This window comes from Penicillium malachiteum (assembly GCF_028827825.1).
Source record: "Penicillium malachiteum strain IBT 17515 chromosome Unknown utg000001l:1.0-8184562.0:1.0-8186909.0, whole genome shotgun sequence".
In the NCBI taxonomy this organism is placed as follows: Eukaryota; Fungi; Ascomycota; class Eurotiomycetes; order Eurotiales; family Aspergillaceae; genus Penicillium; species Penicillium malachiteum.
In genome coordinates this window covers 7,050,883-7,066,799 of record NW_026643094.1, presented here as the reverse complement: position 1 = coordinate 7,066,799, position 15,917 = coordinate 7,050,883, and the positions used below count along the sequence as shown (strand labels likewise).

Here is a 15,917-nt window from a genome sequence, read left to right as displayed (position 1 = left end):
CAAATAAAATAGACAAAATATATAGTCGGCATCAAAAGAATGGTAGGGAGTTAAGCTATCGATTGATGTAGTTTTTATGTGAGCTTCAAGAAGAAAAAGTGATGAAAAATGGACATCCTCAGTGCCATCCATTCACATATTGCTATGTCCTGCGGAGTAGTACTAGTGAGACACCCCTCAATTAAGAGCTCTCAAATGCGTTGTGACTTAACAAAATAGCGAGAGGCGGATGCCACTAGCACTTGGAGACCTCATCAGTCTACGTTGCTGAGGGAGAAAAGGACCGAGACCAGGATTTCCAGGCAGTCTTCACCAGTTCACTTCTCCGAGTCTGGGAGAGATCCAAGTAGATAGAGTACATACCAATGCCCACTATTAACTCCTATTTCTCATGGTCCACCATGCGGTAGCAGTCACTTTATCTTGTAGCTATCCTAGCCATTGATCAATCCATAATAGAAGTCCTGATATTGATCATTCAAGCTCTACTGCACGTGGCTAGTAGTACGCGCCATATCACGACATACGAGGTAGTACTGTGACACAGGCATATGCTAAATTTTGTTTTGAGTGATTTATACCAAAACTTGAAGCGAAAAGTCCAAAGTTCAAGTTTAACCCCCCCATGTGTGTACTGATATGCCAGTGGGCATGTGTGAAAGGTTTCATCAGAAGAAACCAGTTTTATTGTACTCATGTCTCTCCGATGTCCGAGTCCGCACTATCAGTACCAAGTGACCTCTGCCAACGCATGTCTTCTCACCGACTTCAAGTGAGTGGTCCATCGTATCAATTCCTCAAACTTGGAAGGATTTCAGAGGATTTCAAACCGCGAAACTCCGTAGATCAGCGACTCCAGAATTAAGGCATTATGCATGATCGGACCGCTTGCACCCTAAGCATATGGACCTTGCAGAATCGGCACATTCTTACTGGACCATCAAGTTGTAAATTTTTCTCGCTTTGTCTGCAGCTGAATCTGAATCTGCAGTTGAATTGTCTTGGTGGCTGAGAGGTGGAGTCCGATTGAGTTACGGTTGGGTAATCAATTGATAGAGGACGATCATGACGGTGAGTCGATTTCGACTCACTTCCATCTGAGGCAGGGATTGACCCTTTGTTTCAAAGAGTTTGGTAATTATGAGCTTGAGCCTGAGTACTGGTACCTCCAGGTAGAATTCGATGTTCTAGACCTACTATATTAATCCTACCTGATAATAATCTATCTCATCTGTATACATGTCAAATGCATTAGATGCGATTTGCTGTATAATTAGCGGTGTGTATATTGTGTATCTGTTACGAAGTAAGAGTGAGAATTCATCGTGGATCCCTCATAGATAAGGGTAAAAATGAACCAGTTAAATACGATTTTACCATACTCTGTATCCGATGTCGGCATAATTGGCCACCGCTTACTATACCGAGTCGGTGTGGCACGTGCCCTTTGAGTCAACCGAAAAACCTCTTTCGTCCGCTTTCTTCCCTTTCCTCTCTTTCCCCAGTTTCCATTTCTATCCACTTTTATATCTTGAACGCCTCATGTCTTGCTAAGGAATTTTATTTCCCCCTTTTCATCTGACTGCTAGAATCTCAGTCGCGCTTATGTGTTTGGCACCATCAACTTTTACCTCCCAGGACTACATCTCGGGTATGTTCCATCTTCAATTTTTCGATCCTCCTCCCTGACTCTTGACTCCTCACTCCTCGAATCTTTCTTGATTTACTAACCTTTCTGCCCTTTCAGACCACCTTTGGAAGGCCTCCATCAACTGAATTGACCCGCCCGTTTCATCTTCAGTATCTTTCTCGTATCATATCTCTCAAAAATGTTCATGAACATCTTCAAGGCCATGCCCACCCGGGCTCAGGCCTTCACTAGCATGAAGACTCCTGCTCAGGCTCGCTTCATGGCTACCGTCCGTCAGCGTGCTGCTCTCGAGCCTGCGACCTTCACTATCCGTGACGGTCCCATGTTCACCGGCAAGTCTTTCGGTGCTCGCTCCAACATCTCCGGCGAGGCCGTTTTCACCACTTCTCTGGTTGGGTATCCCGAGTCCCTGACCGATCCCTCTTACCGCGGTCAGATCTTGGTTTTCACCCAGCCTTTGATTGGTAACTACGGTGTCCCCTCCGCTGAGAAGGACAGCAATGGCCTTCTGAAGTACTTCGAGTCCCCCAACCTGCAGGCCGCCGGTGTCGTCGTCGCCGACGTCGCTGAGCAGTACAGCCACTGGACTGCTGTTGAGAGTCTGGGAGAGTGGTGTGCTCGTGAGGGTGTTCCCGCCATCTCCGGCGTTGACACTCGTGCCATTGTGACCTACCTGCGTGAGCAGGGTTCTTCCCTGGCCCGTATCACTGTTGGTGAGGAGTACGATGCCAACGAGGACGAGGCTTTCACCGACCCCGAGCAGATCCACTTGGTCCGCCAGGTCAGCACCAAGCAGCCCTTCCACATCAGCGCTGCTGACCCCACCTCTCACGTCGCTGTCATTGACTGTGGTGTGAAGGAGAACATCCTGCGCAGCCTGGTTGGCCGTGGTTCCAGTGTCACTGTCTTCCCCTTCGACTTCCCCATTCACAAGGTGGCCCACCACTTCGATGGTGTCTTCATTTCCAACGGCCCTGGTGACCCTACTCACTGCCAGGACACTGTTCACCACCTGAAGCGTCTGATGGAGACCTCCCAGGTTCCCATCTTCGGTATCTGTCTAGGTCACCAGCTGTTGGCTCTCGCTGCTGGAGCGCGCACTATTAAGCTCAAGTACGGAAACCGTGCCCACAACATCCCTGCTCTGGACCTGAGCACTGGCCGCTGCCACATCACCAGCCAGAACCACGGTTACGCTGTCGATGCCTCCACTCTGTCCCCCGAGTGGAAGCCCTACTTCGTCAACTTGAACGACCAGAGCAACGAGGGTATGATCCACAAGTCTCGCCCCATCTTCAGCACCCAGTTCCACCCCGAGGCCAAGGGCGGTCCTCTCGACTCCTCCTACCTGTTCGACATCTACCTCGACAGCGTCCTGAAGTACAAGAACAGCCAGGCTGGTCTGTACCCTCAGCGTGACAGCCGCCCCAGCCCCTTGCTGGTTGACCTTCTAGCTAAGGAGCGTGTGGGTGTTCAGCCTACCATTGGCATGCAGAACATTGCTGCCGCCGCCGCCGCCGCTGCTGCCTAAATGTTCTCATGCTAGGGTTGGGGTTGGAGTCTGGTATTTTGCATATTTTCATATTTTTGGTCGGTAAACATCGGGATCTATATCAATCTTCGTCGTTGTTGTGCATAGTTCATTATATATTCTGAATATCACTTTTTTTGAAAAGTGTAAGTTAAGGCTTGTCTTCATTTTTTATCGCTTCGTATCAATAGTATGCTTGAAATCTACTTAGCCACGATGGAAATCACATCCTCATCTGCCACCGCATGCCCCAATCCCACACGCTGAGGCACATGCCTGGCACTGGCACCCCATACCATGGCATATTTGAACGTATCCTTGAGTGTGCGGTGGATCTGGTCGCATGCATCCTCAATTGTCGAATCCCGACGCACGATAAGCGCCTCGCTGAAATCAGGCTCCTCTCCTTTTCTGTAAATCATCCATGTTGTTAGCCGAGTGCCTTGCCCTACAGCTGAGACCAATTCATACCGTTTCGTGTAAAGACGCATTAATCGCAATTCCTTCCAGATGCGCTCTACAACCTCCTGCACACCCAAGTCCAGCTCACAACTCATGACGGCCGTGTAAGGTTCACGGGCCAACTGGTCCAAGAACTCCAGACTAACGCTATCGATCTTGTTGTAGACATACAAGCTGTTCCAAATGTTAGCGGGGACTGGATCATGCTTAACCTTTGTTCTCAATTCTTCCGACTTACCAGCGAATGTACTTGCGGTGGTCTTTCATAATGACATCAATGAAGTCGTCAATCGTAGCTATCATCGCAAATTAGCCCTTTCATTGCTTGATTGAGATGTGGAAAAAGCCAAGGTATCGTACCATATTCATCTCGAACCAGTACCTCGCAGTTGAGCATCTTATAGTCACGCAGGACGTTGTAGATCATCTTCTCATCCAGGTACTTTGGTGGTGTCTGGAAAGTGATCTTCATACCACCAGCCTTCTTGGCCTTGAGGTAGATATTGCTGTATAATCATCATTAGTCCCAGTCATTCTCTATCTTGCCGGAAGTAGGTTATACATACGGAGGCTCCTTATTCAACCGAATACCAACAGCATCCAGTTCGGCCTCTAGCAAAGCTCGCTGCTCAGCCTTCTTAGTGGCATCCAGAACCATAAGAATCAAATCACTGGTCTTGGCTGCCGAGATGACCTGGCGACCACGACCCTTGCCCTCAGAGGCTCCTTCAATGATACCGGGCAAATCCAGAATTTGGATTTCAGCACCTCCATACTCCAAGACACCGGGAATGGCAGTGAGGGTTGTGAATGAGTACGCCGCAGCCTCACTCTTAGTCTTGGTGATCTTTGACAGGAAAGTAGACTTTCCGACTGAAGGAAATCCAACCAAGGCAACACGAGCATCACCACTCTTACTGACGTCGAATCCGGCACCACCACCAGATCCAGCACCGCCAACTGGTTCAAGCAACTGGGCTCGTAAACGAGCAAGCTTTCTGTAGTCAAGTTAGTGGAAAAGCACATTTTATATAGTGAAGAGACGATCATCAGTTGCGGGTAACATACCCTTTCAATAGACCCAAATGATATTCTGAATTTCAGAAATCAGATTTAAGCCCCTCTTCATGCATTTAATCCTGTGATAAGTGATCTTACCTGTTGCCTTGTTCTCTGTAGAGGGGCCGATATTAGCAAAGTGGCGGCGGGACTTGCAGATCGGAATTTTTCACATACTCTGAGTCCTCTTCATCTCATCCTCAATCTCCTTGATCTTTTCTGTAATGTTAACCATGATGCCGGTTTGTTCAGGATTTTTGCCTGCACAATAATCTCCTGTATCATCAATCTCCGTGCCAAAGTTGAATCTCGCGAAATCCACATGTGCCCTCTTTGCCAAGTCGCTGACTCATCACCTGACTCCACCGGTATTCCCAAGCTTCGAGATTCTTTGGCTTCAACGTCGCTGAAAACCACCTTACTTCTAACGGTTTAGGCCTTCCACGATAAGAATACACCGGTGACGACTTTGCGCGTTGACAACTATCACCGGCCTCTCGCTTCCCGTCAATTCGTCGCATACTACGTACGATTCTCGTCATTTAAACGCCGCGTCTCGAATTTGACCGTTCATCTTCATTCACATCAAACAAGCTATGGCGGACTCCCCTGTGGAAGAATCGGCGCTCCAGGTGGCTGAGGTTGCGACCGAGGGAACAGAGCAACAGACTCAGCTTGAACCAGTCAAGAAGACCAAGAAGATTATTCGGAAGAAGAAGCGTCCCGCTCGAGTTCAGGTTGATCGCGGTTCTATTTCAACTGAACCTCCTGCCCAGACCGGTGACTTGTTCAACATTTGGTATAGCAAATGGTAAGCATTTACCCGTCGGTGCATCGCTGCCTCTCGCGCTTCCTTCTTCCAGGCATGCGCTGCCCGGTAGCGTACTATTTTGTTGTTGCGCCATCGCGATTGCGCTTGGTCTTTAAATGTCTGCAAGCTCCAACAGATGCTAACGTGTGTCTTGTTGAATAATAGGTCAGGAGGCGACCGTGACGATCGCCATGGATTGAATACCGCTGCGAAGACGAGATGCGACCCCGTTAAGGACAGCGGCTTTACGAAGGCGGATAATGTCACTGGTTCTTACTTCTGTGTACGTTGTGGTATATGCTGGGGTGTGTATTGTGTGAAACTATTACTGAACACGATTTCTATCAGCTCTATTTCGCGAAAGGAACCTGCTGGCGAGGCGCTGATTGCGAATATCTCCACCGAATCCCTACCCTCCATGACCTTTTCCCCGTCAATGTTGATTGTTTCGGTACGCATTATCTTCCCAGGCAATCTTGTTGAAATACTAATATGGAACCCAAATCTAGGCAGAGACAAGCATTCCGATTATAGAGATGTGAGTTATTATCTTTTCAGATTATGTGATGTTCAGAACTAACAAATCTATAGGACATGTCTGGCATAGGAAGCTGTATGTCATATTCGATTCATTTCCCATATCACCAACTAACCTCCCTCTAGTTGCTCGCCAGAACAGGACAATTTACGTGGGCCGGATCCACGTCGATGTCAGTAACATTACCTCCTACTTCAGGAAGCCGATAACTGACAAAGTCTACAGGACTCGATAGAAGAAACTGTGGCTCGCCACTTTTGCCAGTGGGGTGTCATTGCCCGCACAAGAGTCTTAACGGGGCGCGGTGTCGCTTTCGTCACTTGTGAGTTACCTTGCAAAATAAGAAGCCCAGCGGATGAACAAATTATGCTAACTATTCACTAGATCAAAACGAGGCCAACGCGCAGTTTGTAAGCAGGATTCAAACGACTTACAGGAAAACAACTCAACTAACTTTATATCCAGGCCAAGGAAGCAATGAGTAACCAGGCCCTCGATCACGAGGAAATTGTGAGTTATTCTTCTTCATTACGATCAAGGACATGATGATATTAACATAAAATTACAGCTTAATGTCAGATGGGCAACCGTCGACCCCAACCCGTTAGCACAGAAGCGTGAGGCTCGCCAATTGGAAGAACAGGCCGCCGAAGCCGTCCGTCGCGCTCTCCCCGCCGCATTCGTTGCAGAGATCGAGGGCAAAGACCCCGAAGCGAAGAAGCGCAAGAAGATCGAGGGTAGTTTCGGCTTGGATGGTTACGATGTTCCAGATGATGTATGGCATTCTCGCACACGACAGCTGGAATCAGCACCACAAATGCAACAGCTAGAGGCGCCAGAGCAATCTCACATGATTGAGCCCGTTCATGCGGAACCCGCACCGGAACTTGAGGTCCAGAGTGGGATTTTCTCCAGCTCGACTGTTGCTGCTTTGCGTGGACTTGCTGGTGGTAATGTGATCACTCAGTCTGTAGCTAAGCCCTCTGGTGGGCCGTTGGTTGCCTACGGGAGCGACGATGAAAGCGATTAGGAATACTCGCTTTGGCTTTCCCTACGCCAGTGAAGGCAATACAAAAATTGCGGATTAGATTGTCTTTATCTATCATGTACTATAGCGATACCTTTTTGAAAATTTGGAAATTAGAAGGAAAAGATCATTGTTACCATCTCATGCGTGGTCCTCGTTAAGATTGGCGTTATTCATAAGGGTATAGTACCCAGCTCTCGCTTAACCATGAAAATGAGAGGAGATAATGCTATGTTAAAGATAAAACTCCACAGTGAAAATCAAGAAATGCATCTAGAATGATGCCCACGCCTGTCTGATGCAACCTTAAAATATGCTGATAAAATGCCTCCATTCCGCGGACAAAGCCGCAAAAGAAAAAAAAACCACTATTATTCCCACTCAAATTCTGCAGTATTCTGTCTCTGTCATAATCATATGTCGTTAAGACCGACCAAGATCGTAGTAGACGCAAGATCCAGTCCGGTAGTTGTAGATAAAGGCATTGGTGTAGCCCTCGGAAGGCTCATTCTCCGTATGAGCTTCAGCAGCTAAATCGCGAAGCAACTCATGAACCTGACCCAGATACTTACGCTCCGTCAAGGGCGCATTCTGAATAACTGAGCGCCAACTCTCAGGATCCGAAAGTCTGGTACCACGGATGGCATCAAGAACATCATCACGAGTATCGATAGCAGCAACGGGGCCATTTCGCGCATTCTCAACAATCTCACGGGATCGAAGTAAAGCAGACTCAATGATATTTCTGCGGTTTGTCTTCTTGCTCCGGTGCTGCGGGACCAGAATACGCACGTCGTTCGCTTTCTCGTTGGATTGGAGTGCGTCCTGTGGACCTGGTTGTCGAGATTGGCGGATCTCCACTGTTCCCTCCCGATGATGACGAGCTTGGACTTCAGCTCGAAGCCATGGAACTAGATCTGCACTGCGGATATCGATTTCTTCGCGACGAACGAGATTACGCACTTTGAATCCTCGTTCTTTGCTGTCGTGTTTTGCGATAACGATCCAGCGGTGGTTATGTTCTTTGTACTTCGCAAGAAGTTCTTCAAGAGATGAAGCGTCGACGGCGAGTTCAGCACTGATATCATTTGACCAGAGGTCTTCGATGATCTTGACACCTGTGGTACGAAGCACCGTTGCATCAAAGCTGGCGACAAGGACATCACACTAGATTTTGGTTAACATGTCATACACCTTGGTTTACTTCGGGCACAAAACTACTTACGCGGCTAGTTGTCCAATAGAGCTCCGCGCCCGTCTCTGGTTCCTTTGACTGAGCCTTGGTTTTAAGGTACTCTTTCATGGATGATCCAAGTCGGTCGGAGCTCAGATTGAAGCCGACGGCGTGTGCCTGCGGTCTGCTTGATAGGACCTTGGGCGAGAACTCTTGGATCAATCGGTCATATCGACCACCGGCAGCGAAGACATCACGACGTTTTCTATCAAAGACGCATTGGAACAGAATGCTACCGCGGTAGAACTTGTCATGCAAACTGCTTAGTGGGTTGATGTAAACCTTGCGTTTGACTCCGAAGCATTGGAGATAGGTCATGAGTACGTTCAGACGGGCCATAATGGCGGGCACTCGCTCAGCATACTCTGTGCCTTCCATGATGGTTTGCAATCTGCGCTGCGTTTCTTTCGGAGTGTCTCTGAAATCGAAACGAGCGAGATCATCCAACGATGTTGAGGCGACACCAATTGCAGGAGATCGAAGCTCACTTCGAATCTTTTGCATCGTGAATTTCCCAACATTCAGCTTGCTGACGACCTCCTTCACGAGGGGAATCTGGGAAGGAGTAATGCGACAGAATTCCATGATAAGCTGCAGAAGGTCAGAGTGGTTGACCAGGAAACACATCGAGGTAGATCGCAGAGGCGGAAATTCTTCAATGATTTCATCCAGTACTTTGATCACTTCTGCTTCCTTAAGGGCTAGATCCAAAGTGTTGTAGGAGACGATGTCGAAGTCAACTTCACTATGAGTCCGGGGCTCACCACCATGAGAAGAATCTCTGTAGACGGTACCGAACGCAAAAGTTTTCTCCAGCGAAGGATCCTGTCGTGGAATTGCCCGGGCGTTTGGCACTGTGAGATCGAAGGGTAGTTGCAGGAGGTTACCCGAGACGTCTAATAAGCGTACAGATCCGTTGGCATAGTGATGAGAACGTGGGATTAGCATCTGTCTTTCTGATTCCACAGCCCCATGTCGTCGGAAAATAGACGTGAGCTTCTTCTTAACGAGACCTTGCAAAAGAAGCTCGTTCGCTGCGGGCGAACCACGGGAATCCATATCCCACGCTATGTCCTCGAATTTCTTCGGCGACTGGGAGAAGATTGCAGAAAGAATCTTCTTGTAGTCAGGAGAGTTGGGATCGGATAGCAGATGCACAATGGCTCGTCGGAATGTCTCCTCTTCTACTTGGAGAGGGATGCGGCCACTGGAAAGAAGCTCGGCTGCTGTAGGCCGTTCACTAGGCGATTGGCTGAGAAGGGCCTCAATTATTTGACCTTGAACAACCTTTTCTGATTGCTGGAAAGTAGCCGGGAGTTCATGAACCGGTTCTCTGATCGCTCGCAGTGTTTGGTCGCGTTCCATGCCAGTTGGGAGTGGGTGGCACATCTCAAAGAATATGACGCCGAGGGAAAACATCTGTGAAATATTAGTATATCATGCCGCAGAATTTGTCGTTTGAAGATAACTCACATCAACTTTCTCGTTGTAATGACCCGAGAATCCTGACTTCATTTCAGGTGCAACGTAGTAGGTGGTTCCCAGACTACGTGTGAAGTTACCCTCGAAATCATTGGCTGCAGATGAGCGTACTGCTGTCATGAACTGTCCACTGGTAGCCAAGCCGAAATCACCAATGCGGGGGTTGTTGGCGACGTCAATGAAAATATTATCCGGTTTCAAGTCCCGATGGATAATACCGTGACTATGAATATGGCTTAGTCCGTCGAGAACCTGTCGGAAGAGACGCCAAGATCGATCGACATCGTCGAAAAGACCATTCTTGATCAAATCCCGCAGAGTATGCTTCTCACAATACTCCATTTGGATGTACAGAGTGGTCGACATGGGGCGACTGTATGAGCCTGATCTCGATGGGCTGAATTCGAGACTATCATCCCTGTCTTCTGATCCGAAAAATCCAGGCGAATCCTGATGACGGTTATCAGATATGGTGCCCTCGTTCTCCTCGTCGCTATCCGATGCGGCGAATTCAATCTTAGGGTATCCGCTAGAACTGATGAAATCAAGACCTCCAGTGCTGAACCCCTGGTGTTCCTGACTGAAGGGGTCACCGTCAGTAGACGAGATGGCGTCTTCTTCAATCTGACTGAAATCCTCCTCCAGCCACGCCGTATAGTAGCGGACAACATATGGGTGATTCAGGCGAGAAAGAAGCATGATCTCGGATAAGGTATCCTTCAACGCTGCAGCTGATGATTGACAGATTTTCTTGACAGCGTAGAATCGACCATCTAATTTGTTTCTGGCTTTGACAACTTGACCGAATCCACCTCTGCCCAGATGGCCTGCTTCATCAAAATCATTGTGATAGCGAGAGAATATCGGCAAGGTGCCAAAGGATTCCAATCGGGGTCTCCTTTGCATTGAGACAGAGTTGGACGCTCGGGTACGCATGGTTAAGGGTGCATCCACGCGGAAGAATTCTGATGGTTGGAGTTGGAAGGCTGTTGGGCGCTTCTTAGGATCAGGTCGAAAGAACTCCCGAAGTAGATCTTGCAGTGGTGGAGAGACACCAAGGGAAACCATGAGCTGATTAGCCGAAGTGTACCTCAGCAAGACATCCTTTCCAAATGCCATTTGTAGTAGCACAATACCCAGATCCCAGACGTCCGTCTTCATAGTTGGGTGCGTACCTTCCTGGGTTAGCTCAGGAGGCATCCATAAAGGCGACTTGGACGAGGTCAAAGAACGCTTTGCACCTGGGGAGTCGGGGAGAGCGTCTTCAATGCTAGATTGGAGCTTGACAATAGTGCTTTCAGACACGCGTCTGCATATCATAATTTGCCCGCAGTGAATATTTCCATGGACGAACCCATTGCGGTGATAAAACTCCAATGCTTCAAGAATTTGTATCATCCAACCGCGAAGTGTCTCAACCGCAACGGTACCAACCATATCTAGAAGCTCTAGTAGAGAACCCTTGTTGGCGAACTCGAAAAGAGTCAACACAGTCCATGAATTTTCATTCAAGTTGAGATCTGCGATAGGGCGAATGATTTTGAATCCTACAAAATCAATCAAATTGGGATGGCGAAGTCGTTTCAGGCTCTCAAGCTTATCCTCAGTGGTGCGCATCTTTTCACGGAATGCTAGGGCATCTGATGATTTCTCATTCAGGAAAATCTCCTTTAGCACCAACAATGGAACGTGACACCGCCCTTCAGGCACAACAGGTCTCACAGTGAACGTCTTCTTATTCTGGTGAGACCGCAGAAGCGTTTTTCCATGCACAGCAGGGAACACCATTGGTTTCTCATCGGTGTCATTGACTGCCAGCGGTGGGTCAAAGGAGATGGCACCTGGGGTGTTATCTACCAGGTCATCCACGCTCTGCAAATCCATCCCATCGGTGCGGCTCTTGCGTCGTCGGGCTTTGGTTCGCTGTCGCATGGTGTCCTGCAGCTTTTCTTGCAGATCACGCTCCTCTGCAGCCGTTTCAGCTTCTCTCTTGCGCATCTCTTCTTGCTTTTCAAGCTCTGCGCGCTGAATGGCTGCTGCTTTCTGTTCCTTGCGCTCTTCTTCGAGACTTGGAAGGTCTTTGTTCTGCGCAAGGGCTTGGGCGACATCCTCGAGAACATCTTGGATTGACACGCAAAGCTCATAAATCATTTCACTGCCCAGTAAGGTGGGTGGTTTTGAGCGCACGATTTCTTGAATGCGGGCCCGGGCACCCTCACGAAAATCGGTAAGGTTTTTGAGAAAGATATTTGGGATTGTTTTTGGGTACGTGGCCGGCAACTCAACAAGGATTAGGAGACAGACATCACGATTTGAAGAGGCGCGAAGACGAAGCTTGAAGGTCACGTCGGAGGATTGCTAGAATTGCGACAATTAGTTCGACCACTTTTTTCTAGATGCATTCGGAGGTTAGAATATCCCGATATACGCACATGCCATGCCGACCGACGGTTTTCCACATCTTCAAAGTCCTCGCTATAGATTGAACGTAGAGCTTCCACCTCATTGAGGTGGATTTCGCGGTAATTGGTGGTTTGTATGGTGGGAGATGTTAGAGTAGATGAGTCCGAGGAGGTTTGCTTTTTCTCGCGGGGAGCTTTTTTTTCTCTGTTTGGGAGACATCGCGGGCCGTGACACGCGAAGTCGCCCTACATCAGGGTTTGTTCGAAAAGCATGAAGGGAAAACAAAGGGAGTACAATGGGTTGAAGGGGAAGATTCAAGAGGATCGTTTTTCTTTGAGGGGAACTAGAACAATAGGCGGTCAGATAGGAACAACTTATCGATAAGTGGAGTCACCGACTTAGTATGAAATGACGTTTCGTCGGGTATAACATGGACCCATTGAAGTTATTCAAGAAGTCGGTGTGTATCATTTTCATAGTGGAAGTAGTACTATTATAATGTATACTCAAAAATCTGACTATCAACATGGCAAGCTTGTATCTAGAGGGCCATAAAGGGCAAGCAAATTGATGTATACAAAGGCTTCATTGTCGGGCGTCGAGATTGTCCACTTGCCACGCTGTTTTTGACGCCCAATTGAGTAGAATCCTGATGATACTATTTCCAGAAATCAAGACCCACCTCATAGGTGTCAAGTGCCAGCAAGAAGTACCTGTTTTACCTCATGCTTGGTGTGAATATTTGAATCAGAGAACACGTACCCAGGGGTAAAGGGAAGACCATGGTGTATTCAACTCTGTTCATTGTCTCTCGCATGAGATTCCTAGATCAGCTGGATATCTGTATCAAAAAGAGCTTTGGAATTATAAAGCTCTCGTCCTGGAAGGATTGCCACAGGATTTGAGGGTACGGGACCTTGATATCAGCCAACACAATGCTTCAATGGTCTTCTAACTTGAATACCTTCAAAGATACGCATGGAGATAGAGTATCAGGTTTGGAGTCGATTAAACCTGAAGCATGAATCAACCCCGAATGGTGCTGCTGTACCTGCGCCGGAAGAGGTGTACATTTGTGTGTATTGATTTGGGGTCCACGACGCTTTATGCTGTCACACAAGATGACATCCTAACTCTCGTCGTCAGTTAGGCAAAATGAAACTTGAGCTTGTGGCTAGATATAAGCAAAATAAGATGACAAGTAGCTTGAGTACTGCCACGAGATTGATTATCGTCTGATCAATGTGGACCGTTGGCGGATATTCAGTGAGCTTGAGTGTTCCAAACTGTCCTGTTAAAGATAGGTTCCGAGTGTAAGAGGACAAACGTGCCAGTGTAGGCAGTAGATGCGGACGAGATTTGGCTAAAAGCCTCCTATGTTGATATTAGACTCAACATGCCTCAACGTTTGAAACTATGTACTTTCAAGTTGTTACCTAGTATATGCGCCGATAACTGAGTCCAGCTATACTAGACAAATCCATTAAGATCAAAAGGAAATGAACTTGAATGGTCTTCATTCAGTGAGAAGTTGTGGAGCAAGTCGCGGCACTATAGCAGCGAAATTAAGAAAGGTATGTATGTCCATATCCTCAGGCTGTCAGACAGGGATGTTCCGAGTCACATACTTAAGTACAGTACAGGGCTCAGTCAGGAGTATCTACAGGTGACTGATGACCTACACCTCTTTGTATGCCAGTGCCTAAAGGGTTACCTACGGGGTTACCTACATGATTACCTGGAGGGGAAGGCTAGCTGCTATATAGTTGGATATAGGCAACTGGCAACTCTATGAATAATTCAAGTAGTAAGAGATAGCTCAAGAGGGATATACTCATGTTTAGATGGAATAAATAAAAGAAAAATCTAGTCTTTTGGTAAATCTGGGGTCGAAGCTATAGGCTAATCCTGCCAGACAGTGAGGAAACTCAAAACCTTGAAACCACTACAACTCAAGTAGGAAAAGAGGTCTATGGATATGATCGTAGGCCACAATATTGAGGATCCGCTAAACTCTGAGTCCCACTGGTACCTAGGCGGCAAAGGTCCACTTCAACTTGAAGTGTGGAACTTCCAGTGGAACCGGAATTATCAATCCAATATTTTACTATTACATTAATTGTAGTACATAGGGGCAGTTAAATGAAAGGAGAATCCATTTCCTGATTCAAGTTCACGGTAATAACTCATCTGCATATAACGTTTGAGATAAGGCAATAATTAGCCCGGATGGTCTAGTGGGTATGTCATCACTTCTCAGTGATAAACACACCGAAGCAGCTCTAACAAATTACATAGTATGATTCGCGCTTTGGGCATATGCTAGAAATAGTATTGTGAAACGAATGTGCGAGGTCCTCGGTTCAATCCCGGGTTCGGGCCAATCTTTTTTTTTTCTGATTTCTTTTTCTTTGTCTTTAAAAAAAAAGAATCATTTGAATGAACACTGTTTATAACCTTGATAGTATGTACCCAGTACCTACTAGTAGTCGATGCTTAACTTGTTCCTCTGGGCAGTAGCCTTGGGAATCCCTTTGCTATTTGCAGTGACCTTAAATTAAAAATCCATAGGTAGCATGTACCTGGTATGTATGTAGCTGATTGATTACCCTCCAAGGTTAGAGTATCCATTGATTTAACAATGCCCTAGAAAGAGCCTACAGTTCCCTACCTGTCTCTACGCTTTATGTACTGGCAGATGGATATAAAGAAAACACAAAAACTTCCAATTCAAATTGTGGAAAAAAGAAGGAAAAGAGAAAAAAAAAGAACCAATACCCCCTCAGGACTAGTGTCTTTCCTGCTCCCCGGCCTGTTCGTTCAGTCTCCCAGCCTCATTCTGGGCATCATTGAGCTGCTCGATAGCCTGACAGCGGGAGGCGTTCTAATTGGTTCTAATGGGCTCGACTTCTGTCTCTTGAAAAGGAATTCGCCTTAAGGCCTGTATCTCTGCCTGTCGCATGACTTCAAACATGCTGGCATACTTGCGCTGGGCGCTGGCCCTCTGGGTGCGCACATATTGTATCACAGCCTCCTCGTCTGGCCCAAGCAGGACATCCAGTTCCCTTGTTGTCACTGGGCCGTGCCATTTGGCTCGACCGACCAGGCAGTCCGAAATCGCCGAGACTGTGTAAAAAGTGGACGGCTGCTGGGAATGAGTGTGGGACGTGGGCGTACTGTTTACTGGTAAGCCCAGAAGGCGTCTTTGCAGTATTCATTAGGTCTATGTGTGCCGCAGAGAACTTCTCCCAGGTACCAGACTCAGGGGTGTCCAGTGTACTATGGTCTTCTCTAATTCGGACATACCAAGGAAGCACTGTCCGACGACGCCGAGTTGCTGGGCCAGTAGAGCCCATTGGCAGTGTTGGAACCCTGGAGGGAGGGTCGAACGTCACCAGCGTGACAAACCTGGGCCATCCAGGCTGTCCCGTAGCGGGCAGCATCCTCATATGTCCACACCCCAGTCTGAATTCTTTGCACAAATCCATCAGTGGCCAGTCCACGCTGCTCAGTATCCGGCCACCAGGTATTTAGAGGTGACCTGAGCTAGCTCTGCCTGGGTGTCCATCACCAACTGGAGGTACTCCAACCCCCGCTGGTGCTCTCGATCGATCTCCTCGGCCAGTTCTGCTCATTCATCTCTCGGTATAGGGCAGCAGCTTCGTCATTCAAAAGCTGGAGTATACAGCTCTTAGAGCCTTCGGGATGATCATCGCGCA

General features: G+C 47.8%; 5 protein-coding genes across 5 annotated transcripts; 2 read left to right on the top strand and 3 right to left on the bottom strand.

Moving 5' to 3' along the window:
• Nucleotides 1-1,829: 1,829 nt before the first annotated feature.
• On the top strand, nt 1,830-3,182 carry cpa1 (carbamoyl-phosphate synthase (glutamine-hydrolyzing) CPA1; the record flags this gene model as incomplete). The annotated part of the gene is made up of 1 exon (XM_057086046.1): nt 1,830-3,182. The coding sequence occupies one exon, from the start codon at nt 1,830-1,832 to the stop codon at nt 3,180-3,182; it is 1,353 nt and encodes a 450-aa protein (XP_056952195.1).
• A 203-nt stretch (nt 3,183-3,385) lies between these two features.
• On the bottom strand, nt 3,386-4,938 carry N7483_002608 (uncharacterized protein; the record flags this gene model as incomplete). The annotated part of the gene is made up of 8 exons (XM_057086045.1): nt 3,386-3,593; nt 3,654-3,818; nt 3,883-3,940; nt 4,005-4,150; nt 4,211-4,642; nt 4,713-4,737; nt 4,803-4,817; nt 4,881-4,938. 8 exons carry the CDS (start codon nt 4,936-4,938, stop codon nt 3,386-3,388), a joined length of 1,107 nt encoding a protein of 368 aa, XP_056952194.1.
• Nucleotides 4,939-5,299: 361 nt separating this feature from the next.
• cwc2 (active spliceosome conformation promoter CWC2) lies at nt 5,300-7,082 on the top strand (the record flags this gene model as incomplete). Its single annotated transcript, XM_057086044.1, has 10 exons — nt 5,300-5,514; nt 5,680-5,797; nt 5,863-5,965; nt 6,024-6,052; nt 6,106-6,127; nt 6,178-6,224; nt 6,278-6,374; nt 6,437-6,462; nt 6,518-6,562; nt 6,621-7,082. 10 exons carry the CDS (start codon nt 5,300-5,302, stop codon nt 7,080-7,082), a joined length of 1,164 nt encoding a protein of 387 aa, XP_056952193.1.
• A 420-nt stretch (nt 7,083-7,502) lies between these two features.
• On the bottom strand, nt 7,503-12,443 carry cpcC (putative protein kinase (Gcn2); the record flags this gene model as incomplete). Its single annotated transcript, XM_057086043.1, has 4 exons — nt 7,503-8,246; nt 8,305-9,732; nt 9,787-12,153; nt 12,228-12,443. Coding segments are annotated over 4 exons (4,755 nt in total), but the record flags the coding sequence as incomplete, so codon positions are not given.
• A 2,721-nt stretch (nt 12,444-15,164) lies between these two features.
• Nucleotides 15,165-15,641, bottom strand: N7483_002605 (uncharacterized protein; the record flags this gene model as incomplete). The annotated part of the gene is made up of 1 exon (XM_057086042.1): nt 15,165-15,641. One exon carries the CDS (start codon nt 15,639-15,641, stop codon nt 15,165-15,167), a length of 477 nt encoding a protein of 158 aa, XP_056952191.1.
• Between the last annotated feature and the right edge of the window lie 276 nt (nt 15,642-15,917).